The sequence below is a fragment of the Petaurus breviceps genome, unplaced genomic scaffold, assembly GCF_028583685.1.
Source record: "Petaurus breviceps papuanus isolate PSGF00001 unplaced genomic scaffold, PetGlider_PUasm1.0 90977, whole genome shotgun sequence".
NCBI lineage: Eukaryota > Metazoa > Chordata > Mammalia > Diprotodontia > Petauridae > Petaurus > Petaurus breviceps.
Window position 1 is genome coordinate 7,967,025 of NW_027187391.1, and position 12,401 is coordinate 7,979,425.

At 40.0% G+C, this 12,401-nt stretch overlaps 1 protein-coding gene and 1 long non-coding RNA gene across 7 annotated transcripts in view; one reads left to right on the forward strand and one right to left on the reverse strand.

Annotated features, from left to right (window-relative positions):
* The window catches only part of LOC138153095 (uncharacterized), a 95,885-nt gene extending 92,255 nt beyond the window's left edge, over window positions 1–3,630 (reverse strand). For all 6 annotated transcript variants that reach the window (XR_011166296.1, XR_011166294.1, XR_011166292.1 and 3 more), the window contains exon 1: window positions 3,064–3,630. This is a non-coding gene — a long non-coding RNA (uncharacterized lncRNA). The remainder of the gene's footprint in view (window positions 1–3,063) is intronic.
* Window positions 3,631–3,674: 44 nt separating this feature from the next.
* Window positions 3,675–12,401, forward strand: part of IFNGR1 (interferon gamma receptor 1) — a 36,884-nt gene continuing 28,157 nt past the window's right edge. Inside the window, exon 1 of the mRNA XM_069077276.1 lies at window positions 3,675–3,938. Within this exon, the coding sequence (XP_068933377.1) occupies window positions 3,824–3,938 (115 nt within the window). The 5' untranslated portion in view covers window positions 3,675–3,823. The remainder of the gene's footprint in view (window positions 3,939–12,401) is intronic.

Consider the following 12,401-nt stretch of genomic DNA (forward strand, 5'->3'; position numbering starts at 1 on the left):
TCTCTCTCTCTCTCTCTCTCTCTCTCTCTCTCTCTCTCTCTCTCTCTTCTTTCTCATGGTTTTTCCCTTTGGTTCTTATTCTTCTTTATAACATGACTAATGTAGAAATATGTGTAATATGATTATACATGTATTGTCTATATCAGATTGCACACGGTCTTAAGCAGAGGGGAGCAGACGGAGGGGAAAAAAATTTAGAACTCAAAATCTTGTAGAAGTGAATGTCAAAAACTAATAACAAATAAATAATTTTTTTTAGAAAAAGAAACAAAGACTCAAGGACAGTTTCTGATGAAAAATCAACATTATTCAATGCACTGAAGTGATGAAGTAAAGCCCATTCTCTGACTTTGTTGGGATCTCACCAAAGTTATTACTACAAGGACCCAGAGTAGGTAGGTGAAGAGAGAGGGTGCCTCTTTACTCATTATAAGTTCACAAATAAACTTTTTCTATGTCTTTCTTTTGTAAATAAAATCACTCTCTTTTGAAGCCTTATTAGTTCAAGACCTTGTAACAGACATTGGTAGGGTAACTGTTCTTAAGTGGGTGTGCCAAATGCTCAAGGTCCTGAGCTTCCCCTTAGGTCAGGGCAAGAGACAAGAAGAGTGAGATGTACCCAGCACCTTCAGGTCAGAAAGAAGCCTTTGAAAAACGGTCACAAAAATAAAACTAATTGGGCTCAGTGTTTGAAGGATGAGACAGCACAAAGATTGGGGGATGGGGATAGAGAGAGGAGGGTGTGGCTTCAAATAATCAGACCAGTTATATCACAAGGCTCATAAGAAGTGAATAAAGTTCACATTAGTAGCACAGCAGAATTTTAACTGTTAGTCCAAAGGCAGAAAGACTAATTGCCCTCTGACTTGATTGGAGAAAGCTGGTAGGGAGGAAGCCAAGATAAGGACTTATTTTGTAAGCCTCTCCAACTGGTCAGACTTTTACTCTTCTTACTTAGCATACTCCAAGTATTTGGGTAAACTTAAACTCAGTACTGTGTTTTCTAGTGTCCCCTCCAAGTAGTAATAAGATCAGCTATTTAGATGTTGTGTTTTCTGGGAAACTAGAAAAAGGGACGGTGACAGCAGTCAGTCCTTGTTTAGTTTTGAGCTGCTGCTCCTCCTCCGTCTCACACCCATCGTGGGGTTCTTTAGCTGTTTCTCTCTTGAATACAGGTCTTAAGCTGTTTTTAATTATTCTTTGGAGCAAGAGCATTACACACTCCCAAGTTCTAATTGGGGTCAGTGCCAGAGCTGTAAAGACCTAGTGGTGTCAGGAATTCCAAATGTCAGTCTGCATCTCTGGTTGGCTACTGGTATCCAGGAGCAGCAGTAAAAAGGAAGACTTCACTGGTCAGACTGCAATGGAAACTGGTTGAAACAGTTGAAACACAAACTGTCAGGACTACTACCAGCCAGAGATCCCACAATATTTTAGTGAAGAAACTAAAATTATTGTTCTCTTTATTGCTTAATTTATAAATTTACAAAAACTATACTGTATCATGTCCTATGTAGTGGTGGTGGTGATAGTGTTCAGTCATTTTGTTTAGTCATGTCTGACTTTTCATGACCCCATTTGGGGTTTTCTTGGTAAAGACACAAAGATTCTGCCATTGCCTTCTCCAGATCATTTTACAGATGAAGAACTGAGGAAAACAGGGTGAAGTGACTTGCCTGGGGTCACACAGCTAAGTGTATGAAGTTGGATTTGAATTCAGGAAAATGAGTCTTCCTGACTCCAGGACCTGCACTCTAACCACTAAGCCACCTAGCTCCTCCAGCATCTAAATATCATAAAGTAAATAAGACAACCTCCTCCCACCTATACATCTCTCCATTGTCTGAAGTCTCACAAAATAGACAGTTAAGTGACACAATAGTTAGAAGGCTTGATCTGGAGTCAAGAAGGGCAGAGTTAAAATCCTCCCTCTAACAAGTAGTAGCTGTGTGACCCTGAGCAAGTCACTTAACATCTTTGAATTTCAGTTTCCTCATCTGTGAAATGCAGATAATCACAGCACCTATATCAGAGTTATTCTAAAAATAAAAAAGATAATATATAGTGTTCTGCAAACTTGAAAGCAATGCTATATATGACTACTTGCTGATATGTTATTCAGCCTTTATATAGCTTGCTTTGCATATATTTGTTCGAAATGTGGATTCCTCCACTAGAATACAAGTTCTTTGAAGGCAGGGACTGTTTTTTTTGCCTCTATTTATATCTCCAGGGCTTAGCACAATGCCTGGTACGTAGTTGTTGTTTCTCCTTCATTCTAGAAGAGAACCATGACATCAGGGAGATGATGAAATGCCTTGAACTTGAACTTGACTCTGATTTGAGAGAGGGAGGTCCGTGCAAGGTTACCAGCCTTACTTTCTCCTCCAGAGCCATCTGGGTCCAGTGGCCAGGTATCGATCAGGAGGATTGGAGATGGGCACTTCAAAAATGTTGCTTCTTATCCTATGTATGAATGCTTTTGCAAACCTTAATGCGTTATATTTTTTAAATACTAGCTATTATTATTAACCTATGTAGATTGCTTTGCAAACCTTAAATCCTATATAAACTGCTTTGCAAACCTTAAAAAGACTCTATTAACACCAGCTATTAGGTGTGCTTTTAGCACAGTACCATATCACTTCGCAAAACTTAAAGCACATATAAATACTATTATTATGTAAATCTCTTCGCAAACCTCGGTTATAGAACCAACGAGTTTATTGTCATACATATATATGTATGTATCACTTTGCAAACCTGCTCTGCCCAAAAGGGGTGTGTAAACATACATATATATATATGTGTATATATATATATATATACATATATATATATATATACACATACATATATACACACACTAGCTATTACTACCTTAAGGAGATCACTTTGCAAACCTCAAAGCCGATATTAATATAAATCCCGGTGCAAACCTTGTATCTGTATATATGTACTAGCCATCCTTAAGCTTGCACATTCTATCTCTGGTCTGAGATAAGCAACACTTGGCTTTCGGTCAGCCAATCACTACAGGGGACAGAGCCCCAGAGGACTTACTCTTCCTCAACAGCAAAACAGGCCCGGGACAAGCTAACTTGCTCGTGAAGCCTGCCCAGGAATCTGCTTACTCCGCGTGGCGGGCAGAGAAACGAGCCCCAGGATGACTCAAAAGACAACTTCGAGCTGCGGTTTAGCTGTGCTGAGGCCACCGCGAAGGAAGCTGGGGTGAAGCGAGAAGTGGGCGAAAGACGAAGGGAAGAGGCAGGGCCAAGCGACGACCAAGGTCTTCTCACGTGGTTAACCGCGTAGGGACAGACGACCAAGTCCAAGGAGACGGGCTGGGTGTGGGCGGTCGGAATCACTGTGGCTGCCGCGGCCGTCACGCCCACTGAAGGAGGCGGGGCCAGCGGGGGAGAACTTTTACTAGGGACCTAAGTTGTACTGGGCCGTTACCAGGGCAGAAGGGGAAGGAGGAGGAGGAGGAGGAGGAGGAGGTGGTGGTGGTAGAGGAGGTCAGATCTGCTCTCCCGCTCCATCCCTTGCCCACCGCCGCTCCATCCCTTGCCCACCGCCGCTCCATCCCTTGCCCACCGCCGCTCCATCCCTTGCCCACTCCCGCCTCCTTAGGAACACCAATCCACAAGCGACAGGAAGTGACGCGCGCGAGCCTTCGTGGGCTGGGGTTGGTGGTTTGTGCCTTAGAGCTCAGTCGGGGAAACCTATTCCCGCTGCTGTGGCGGTTAGCGCCCTCGTCTGGGATCCGGCCGGGCGGTGGCCGCGGCCGCAACCTGAGATCCTGCAGGGAGGAAGCGGAGGCATGAGGCCCGGGCTCCCCCGGGCCTCCGGGGTAGACCCCCGCCTCCTTTTCCTCTTTATCTGTATGTGCCGGAGCAGGGCTGAGACCCCGACCCTGGATCCCGCAGCGTCCATAGGTAGGAATCTTGGGATAGGCCTTTGGGTGTGATTGGGAGGGTGGGGGTGGTTTCCGGCTAACTCCCAGGGGCCCGGGAAACCACCTCCTTGTTGGTTCCCAATCTGCCCTTGGCATCTAGGTATCCTTTCTTGGAGGTCGGAATTTCCCAGCTCTTTGGCCACGAGTCACACCATCTGTCTTTGTGGCTTCTGTTTACCCGTGGGAGAAAATAGTAAGGGGCTGGAGGGACAAGAAAGGAGAGGGGGGGCCTGAGTAGAACTAACCTGACAGCGAAAACAGCCCCCGACCCCGCTGAGGAAGTAATTTTTCTCCAGACTTAGGGTTTGCCCCATTTTTATTTATGCGTTCCAACCTCTGTCCCAACACACACTCTCCCTCTCTCCACCTCTCCCTTTCCCCCCTCCCTCTCCCTTTTTCCTCTCTCCTTCCCTCTCTTTCTTCCTCTCCACACACGGCGCCCCCTCCCCCCAAAAAAAAAAAATCCAAACTACAATAGACTTTGTCCTGTATCCTCCGGGGGAGAGGTTGGGTGTTGTCCCTCGTTATTATCTTGGAAATGAAGATTGCTCTCTTACTAGTTGCACTGTTACAAGCTACACTGGAATTTCTTTTAAAGTGGAGAAAAGTTTAACTAGTCTGCCCAGAAATGGCCGAAAGGAAGTCATGAGTGTTTTTCCATTCTTTTGTCAGTAAGGATTACACTTAATTTTGGTGAATTGAAGATTTGTAGGGACTGGTGACTACTTTTACCAATGGAAGTTAGTGGTGTCCTCGACCCTTTCCTTACCAACACACGTGTTGTAGTGTGTATGTGTGTATTAGAATCTTGGAATTGTTAGGTTTCTTCGCCCTTTGGATTGTATGTACTTCATTGGAAGATTTGAGTACTGTGACCAAAAGGTTTTTTTTTCATATTTTTCCCAAGTACATGTTTATAGTTTTCTAAAGTTATGGATTCGGATTTGTTACATTGCATTGTTACATTGTTTGCATTGTTACAGTTTACTGATATTTTCTGGGAGAATAGATGCTTCAGTTACACTTTTTAATAAATATTGTACAGTTTTGATTACAAAAAGTTAAGAAAGGGATTGATTGACTTTCCAAAATAGTGAAAGTTCTAACATCTTCCTTCTTTGACAGATGAGAAGTTTTTCTCTTGTGAGAGACCTCTCCTCTTACCCTTCCCTTTCTATACTGTGATTTCCATCGTCAGTTTTACTTTTCCCAGACGTGAGACTTGGAAACTATAAATTCAGTTGGTATCATGGCTCCAGATGGGGGAGGAGAAGGAAATATTGCGATTTTAGTATTCTTAAGAGCCAAGAAGCCTTGTGATTCCTCTTGAGGTATTTTGGAGGCTTTTAGATGGACTTCTGTTTATTTGTTCTCTCTTTCTAACTAAGGGTAGGGGAATGGACAAAGCTTTTGGGAGTATATGGTTTTTAGTGAACTTCATAATCCTGCTACTAGTGAAGAGGAGGAAATTTGTGACAAGTACAAAAAACTGAACTTGAACCCAGAGCACTCAAGTACAAATTCTGTCTCTGTCAGTTACCACCAGTGAGACTTTATTCAAGTGATTTATTTAATGTCTGGACCTCAGTGTCCTCATCAGTAAAGCAGGGGATTGGACTAGATAATTTCTAAGGCCCTTTTCAGCTGGAAATCTGTGATCCTGGATAGCAGTCTTGGGGGGAAGGAAGCTTGTTGAACTGTAGGGAAATATAAAGGACTGTGTTAGAATGGAGTCTATTGGATTAGTTTGTGAAAAGAACTGATTATATATTTAGTTAAGAGGGCAGCCCATTCCTGTGCACATAGTTATTCAGTAAATGTTTACTGGGTAATCACAGTGATTTGGGTTTAAGGCATGCTCCTTAAGAAAGAAATCTAGCCCACAAGCCCCAAGATACCTTTTGACATTTTAGTGATCAAAATTTACATTCCTTTGGGCAGAGCATCCGTATTATATATACCCTGTGTGTACACAGGGAGAGGAGGGGATTGGGTTGGGTAATCAAATAAGGAAAACTATTTCTTACATGCTGTTTGATATGCAAAACTAACACATTAGTCAAGGGTTGGTAGTAAGCCTGCTGTGTGATATGCTGCTGTGGAAAAAACAGTACCTGACCTCAAGGAGTTTGCATTCTAATACAGAAGACAAGGGGTACATAAATATATTTATATAAAATGTCTAATCCGTATGGTGATAATAAGAAAAAACATTAAATATATATTTGGGGCAGCCTTAGAGTCAGGAAGACCTGAGTTCAAGTGTAACCTTACTAGCAGTGTGATCCTGGGTTAGTGATTTTAACTCTGTTTGCCTCAGTTCCCCATCTGTAAAATGAGCTAAAGGAAATGACAAACCATTCCAGTACCTTTGCCAAGAAAACTCCAAATGGAGTCACAAAGAGTTGGACACGACTGAAACATCTGAACAAGCTAGAAAAAAGATAATAAGGCTCCAACTGAAGGTGGTGACTGTAAGTGGATAGAAGGAGAAAGTATGTGCAGAATATTGTAGAGTTAGAAAATCCAGTTCAATAAATACTAAATTCCTTCTGTGTGCCAGCCACTGAGCTAAGCACTGGGAATACAATTGATCAAATGAAACACTGTCCCTGCTCTCAAGGAGTTTACATTTTAATGGGAAGAGACAGAGAAGTAGGCAAGTTTCAGACTGGAGTAAAAAGTAGAAATGGGGAGGATGAGAAGAAGGATCTTGTGCAGCAGCTAGCCTGTTCTTAGTACATTCCACACAAAATGTACCCAGAGAGTAGTGGGATGGAGTGCTAGGGAAGACTTGAAGAGGGAAGTAAGTGATTTGGAAGAGCAGCTGGGGTGAGAGATATCAAACCAGAGAGGAAAAGGATTGCCTTGATGTACTGAGGTCCCAACTGAAATTAAATAACAGACATATAGTGGATCCAGTCAGCATAGTTCCTTTGTAAAAGTTAGGGCATCCACCTTTGTGAAACATTTCACATAATGTCAGATTTTTTAGACATAATTAATTGATTAGTTTTGTTAATTTTTTAAAAAAAAATCTTTTCCCTCTTTTGTTAAAAAATGTTCAGTGATTGCTCTTAGGGAAGGGTAAAGATATAGGGCAAAATCTAGGAAATATAAAAAGTAAAGATCAATAAAATCTTTTTTTTTAAGATTTTGAGTTTTTTAGTAAGGAAGTAGTATTCTTGTGAAACATTGAAAGATCAAGGGTATGACTATCCCTATTTGCAGCTGAGATGAAGTGGAGATGTGGTTGTGTTTTGTGTACTAATGGCTCTATTCCTAGTGTGTATCTTTACTGTAGGTAGCACCCAAAGAGTCAAGTATTATTTCCTCTATTCTATGATTCATTCATTGGACTCATATTTATTATACTAGCCTTTTTTTTGTTCCCCTCAACTCTGTCACCTTATCTCATTTTGTCTGTAGCACATTCTTCTGCTCTGGAAGATATCTTAAATTTGCTTTCAGTAAAATTTCTTTGAATTTTGTTTTTGTTCATGATGTTACCACTCAATTTTAACAATTATTTGATGGTGTATTATGCTGGGTTTTGTTTTGATTTCACCTTTTTCCCATGCAGAGACCTTTCGAATTAACTTGAGAAGTCATATGTTCTCTGCCCTCTTGTTTTTTAGAAGTAAAACAAGACCACAATTATAGAGTGTTAGCCACAAAAGTGACAACACATTGAAATAGTGCAGTGGTTAAATAACAAGAGAAGTATAATGTGCCCAATTTGAGGCCAGGGTATATATCTCAGTGAAATTTGACTGCAAATGGGCTTGATTCCTCCTGGGATACGTACGGTTAATCTTTCTACAGGGAATTTCTTGGTTTACTTTTTACACCTTGGAGACAAAGATTTCAGTCACATTCATTTTAAATAATTTGTTTTCATACAATTTTAGGTTAATTTTGTAGCAAGCAACATCAGAAAACTGAATGATTAATCATGAAGCAACTAGAGACTGAACCAGCTCAAATTCAACAAGTTGATATTGGGATGACTTTTTACTACATTATGAAAAGGCAACAGCCTAAGTAGCAATTTAGATTTTTTGTACCTCCCCTTCCCCACCAAAAAAAACCTCAAACCCCTCACACCTACCCCCCCCAAAAAAAATTCTAGAAATTTTTTAATGACCAGGTATCACTTTTTAACAAAGTAAGCCTATGTACATTTGATAACAATAGCTAATATTTATGTAGCTCTTTAAGATTTGCAAAGATAACTAGTATGTATAATTACAAATAATAAATATGAAGGGCAGCCAGGCCGTGCTGTAGATAGAACTCCAGACTTGAGGTGTGGCCAGGTGGTGCAGTGAGTAAGAGCACCAGCCCCAGAGTTGGGATACCTGGGATCCGGAGCTCAGATACTTAACACCCACACAAAATAACTGGCCATGTAACCTTGAGCAAGTTACTTAACCCTGATTGCTTTAAAAAAAAAAAAAAGACCCCAGACTTCGAATTAGGAAGTCTTATCTTCCAGAATTCAAATATAGCCTCAGATACTTACTAAGCTGTGTGACCCTGGATGAGTCACATAACCCTGTTGACCTCATTTCCTCGTCTATAAAATGAGCTAGAGAAGAAAATGGCATCCACTCCAGTATCTTTACCAAAAAAAACCCAGACGGGGTCATGAACAATTGATACAACTGAAATGACTCAAAAACAACAAAATAAACAGAGAGAGTAAATACAAAATAGTTAAATGCAAGGAAGCTATTATTACATATATTCTATATGTGTAAATCTGTGAAGCATCTGCATAGAAAGATAGCTAAACCAATGGAATCCTATAAATTTAGAGAGAGTAGATAAAGGGGCCCAGGACAGATTTTTGGAGGACACCTCTCAAGAGTGTGATATTGATGCTCAGCCAGCAGGGGAGATGAAGAGGGTGGGAGAGATTAGCAGGTAGAGAGAGAACCACAAGAAAGTAGTGTCATTAAAAACAGGGAAGAGAGTATCCAGGAGAAAGCTCTTCTTTGAGCCTTTATTTACAGGGTAAATGATCAAAAATTATAGTGGTACTTCAACATTTTCCTGTTGTGTATATCCATCAGGCCATAGGATTACACATTTAGAATGAGAAGGGACCTTAAAAGGCCATCAAATCCACCTCCCCCCAACATTTTATGGAGGAGGAAATAAAGCAGAGTTAAATGCTTTGCTCAGGGTCACGCAAGTAGCAAGTGTCAGAGATTGGATTGAAATTTGGTCTTCCAGACTCCCAGTTCTGTTGCCTTACTGTGCCATGCTGCCTCTCTGATTTGGCATTTCTGAATGCATATTTTTTGCCTCTGAGTGATCAAGATCCTTGCTTATTTGCCACTAAAGAAAGATTTTTTTATTCTCTTCCCCACCCCTCATTCCTTTGTTCCTTCTGAGTCCAGAACACTCATCTGCAGGAAGCTTAAGATTTTACTCTGTATCAGATATAGAGTTTTCATTTTATTTAAATTCTGCATTCAAAAATAACCTGTGTTAACTTTACAGTACTCTCTGTGCTCCTGCCCCTCACCTAGAGGCCTTACAGCATCCTACCTCACTCTCCACCAAAAAAACAAAAACCAACCACCTTTTAAAAACTGTTTTAAAAAAAACAGAAGCAGAAGAATGGTCTGGAAAGAACATTAAGACCTCCAGCACTGAGAGAGGTTACCTCACTTACCTGCCCTTGTTTCCAACCATGGAATAACCCATGTCTGCCCATGGAACCTGCCTTCTCCTTCTCCTGTGTCCATTTCAGCCTCCCTCTCCGGCCCCCCCCCCCCCATGGGCTCATGGCCCCCTTCCTGCCTCCCTCCCTTCCCCATGTCAATGAGCAGGTTCCCATTATGTAAAAATCACTTTATCTAGAGATCTTCAGAAAGTTCCGTTTAGATAAAACAAAAACTGTCTCTAAAACATTCACCCAATAGTCTTTCTGCAAGTTAGCATGATTGGACACTTCCAAAAAAAATTAGTTAAGATATTTTTCGAGAAAATAGTTAATACTGTTTTTTTTTATTAAAATTTTTTCCTTGTAGTTTCCGTGTACATCATAAGTAAATAGTGAATGAGAGATTGTTTTAAATTAAGTTTCTTTATAACCTATAATTTTAAATATTCATATACTAACATGAGAAACTTTCCAAAATTTATCTTGAAACTACCTCTTGTTTTTTTACACTATTACATGAATTCAACAGACATGTTTAATAATCACATCATTTCTCTTCTGATAAAACCACAGATTACATCCTTAAAAGTTTTTCCCTCAACCTACCAGTAATTTCTGTCTAACATAATATAGGGTTTAGAACCTCCAATTTGTTCGTTTAACCGGCTTCTGGAATAGAACATTTATATCTTTCCTCTAGGCACACCATTTTCAGCTTTCATTGTATGTAATCCTGTCATTCTTCCCCTTTCTTTTCTCTCAGTTCCTGTCCTTTTGGCATTTATTGCCTATACCTGAGCTTAGCCTTCATTTCTCAACTCCCATACTGAAGCATCCACAATAAAAATAAAGAAAACTGAAAAAAGAAGAATAAAAGTAGATTGCATTTATATAGCACTTTAGGATTGCAAAGTGTTTTACAAGGCTTATCTCAGTTGTTCCTCACAGAAACTCTGGGAGGTGCATCCTCTTAGTATCCCCATTTTGTAGATGAGAAAGCTGAAGCAGAAAGGTTAAGTGACTTGCTTATGATCCCACATTTCTTAAGTGTCTGAAGCAGGATTTAAACTGAATTTAATACCATCTACTATTCTAGCTATCTCTGCTGACCCAAGATATACTTCAATAACAAGTAAAATTCAAGACTATACATGATTTGACCCATAATAAAAATGAATATGTACAATACAATATGAATCTCCCCAAAACACTGTCCAACCTGTTCTCCTATTCATTTATGGGCAAAACTGATTCTTCATCTACAGTGTCTCATTAACATGAATATACTGGTGGGCCAACTCTAATTTGTTGATCCACCTACATATTCATACCCTGGACAATAAGCAGTCTTCTTACCCTCGATTTTCCCTGTGTTGATATTTATTTAGGCCAGGCATTTGGGGATGATTGTGGATCTTATTTAAGGAGACTTTCTGGTGTTCCAGAACTTCATGCAATCAGCAAAATGGTATCCAGAAATAGGAACATCTGGAGTATCTCAGTCTCTCTAGAACTGTTCACTTGCATTTGGACTCTGTGCTAGAAATCCTCCATGACAGTGGCAAACACCTTTGGCAACTTCATGTCTCCTTGTTTTATTATTTACTTGCTAATAATAAAAGGGGTTATCAGAGTTACATCTTGTGGGAACTTTGAAGGAATCATATATGGTTTTTGTCATACTGCTGCTTAAGAGACACCTTATTGAAGGAAAGCCTTTAGAGTGACAGTTTTAATGCTCTTCCCAACACCTCCTCCAAACCCCCAGGTTTTTTTAACCTCTTTATTATTATTAATTTGATAATTTGGGGGTATAATTCAGTTAGTAATAATTTGTATGCCAGGCACTGTGGTAAGTGCTGGGGAGACAAAGAAAGACAAAAGATAGTCCCTACCTTCAAGGAGCTCACAGTCTAACAGGAAAAATAACATAAAATCAACTGTGTTCAAACAAGCTTTATTTGGGAATGGAGAATCAATAGAGGAAAGGCACTAACATTAAGGGAGATCAGGAAAGACTCGTAGAAGATGGAATTTTATCTGGAATTTGAAAGAAAACAGGAAACAGATGAGAGAGAGTGTACCACACATAAGGAATAGCAAGTAAAAATCTTCAGAAGGCACCAGATATCACTAGATTGCAGTGTAAATATAGTTACTGCTACTTTTGTTTACCCCTTTTTGAACTTTTGTTTATTTTTTGATTCATTACTTTTTTTTAAAGTATCATTATACAACTCTTTACTAAGCCTAGCCCTTTCCACTTTCCCCACCACCTTTAGTAACGTAAAACTAACCCATACAGTGGACATGCCTGAAAATGTATGTCTCATTCAGGATCTTTGGTCTACCTCCACTCTGCCATGAGGTAATATGAACATGCTTTATCAGGCCTTCTGGAATAGCGCCCAGTCATTTCATGGATCATAGTGCATGAGGCTTTGTTTTCTTTAACAGTGTTGTAGTCATTTCTACTTATTTCACTTCATCAGTTCAAATAATTCTTCTTAGGTTTCTCTGAATCCATCCCTTTCATCATTAAAAGAAATTCTGTACTTAAAACACCAAAAAAGAGCATTTTCATACACGTAGCAAAATAAAAGAAGTTTTGATATAAACCCATTCATATAACCTTTTCATGACAATTTTTAAAAGCACACGATATGTTCTACACATTCCTTTCCAAGTTGCCCTGTTGGTGCTTCTTCCTGCACTCTTTTTTCTTTTTGGAGGGGGCAAAGCTGGGCAGTTGGGGTAAAGTGACTT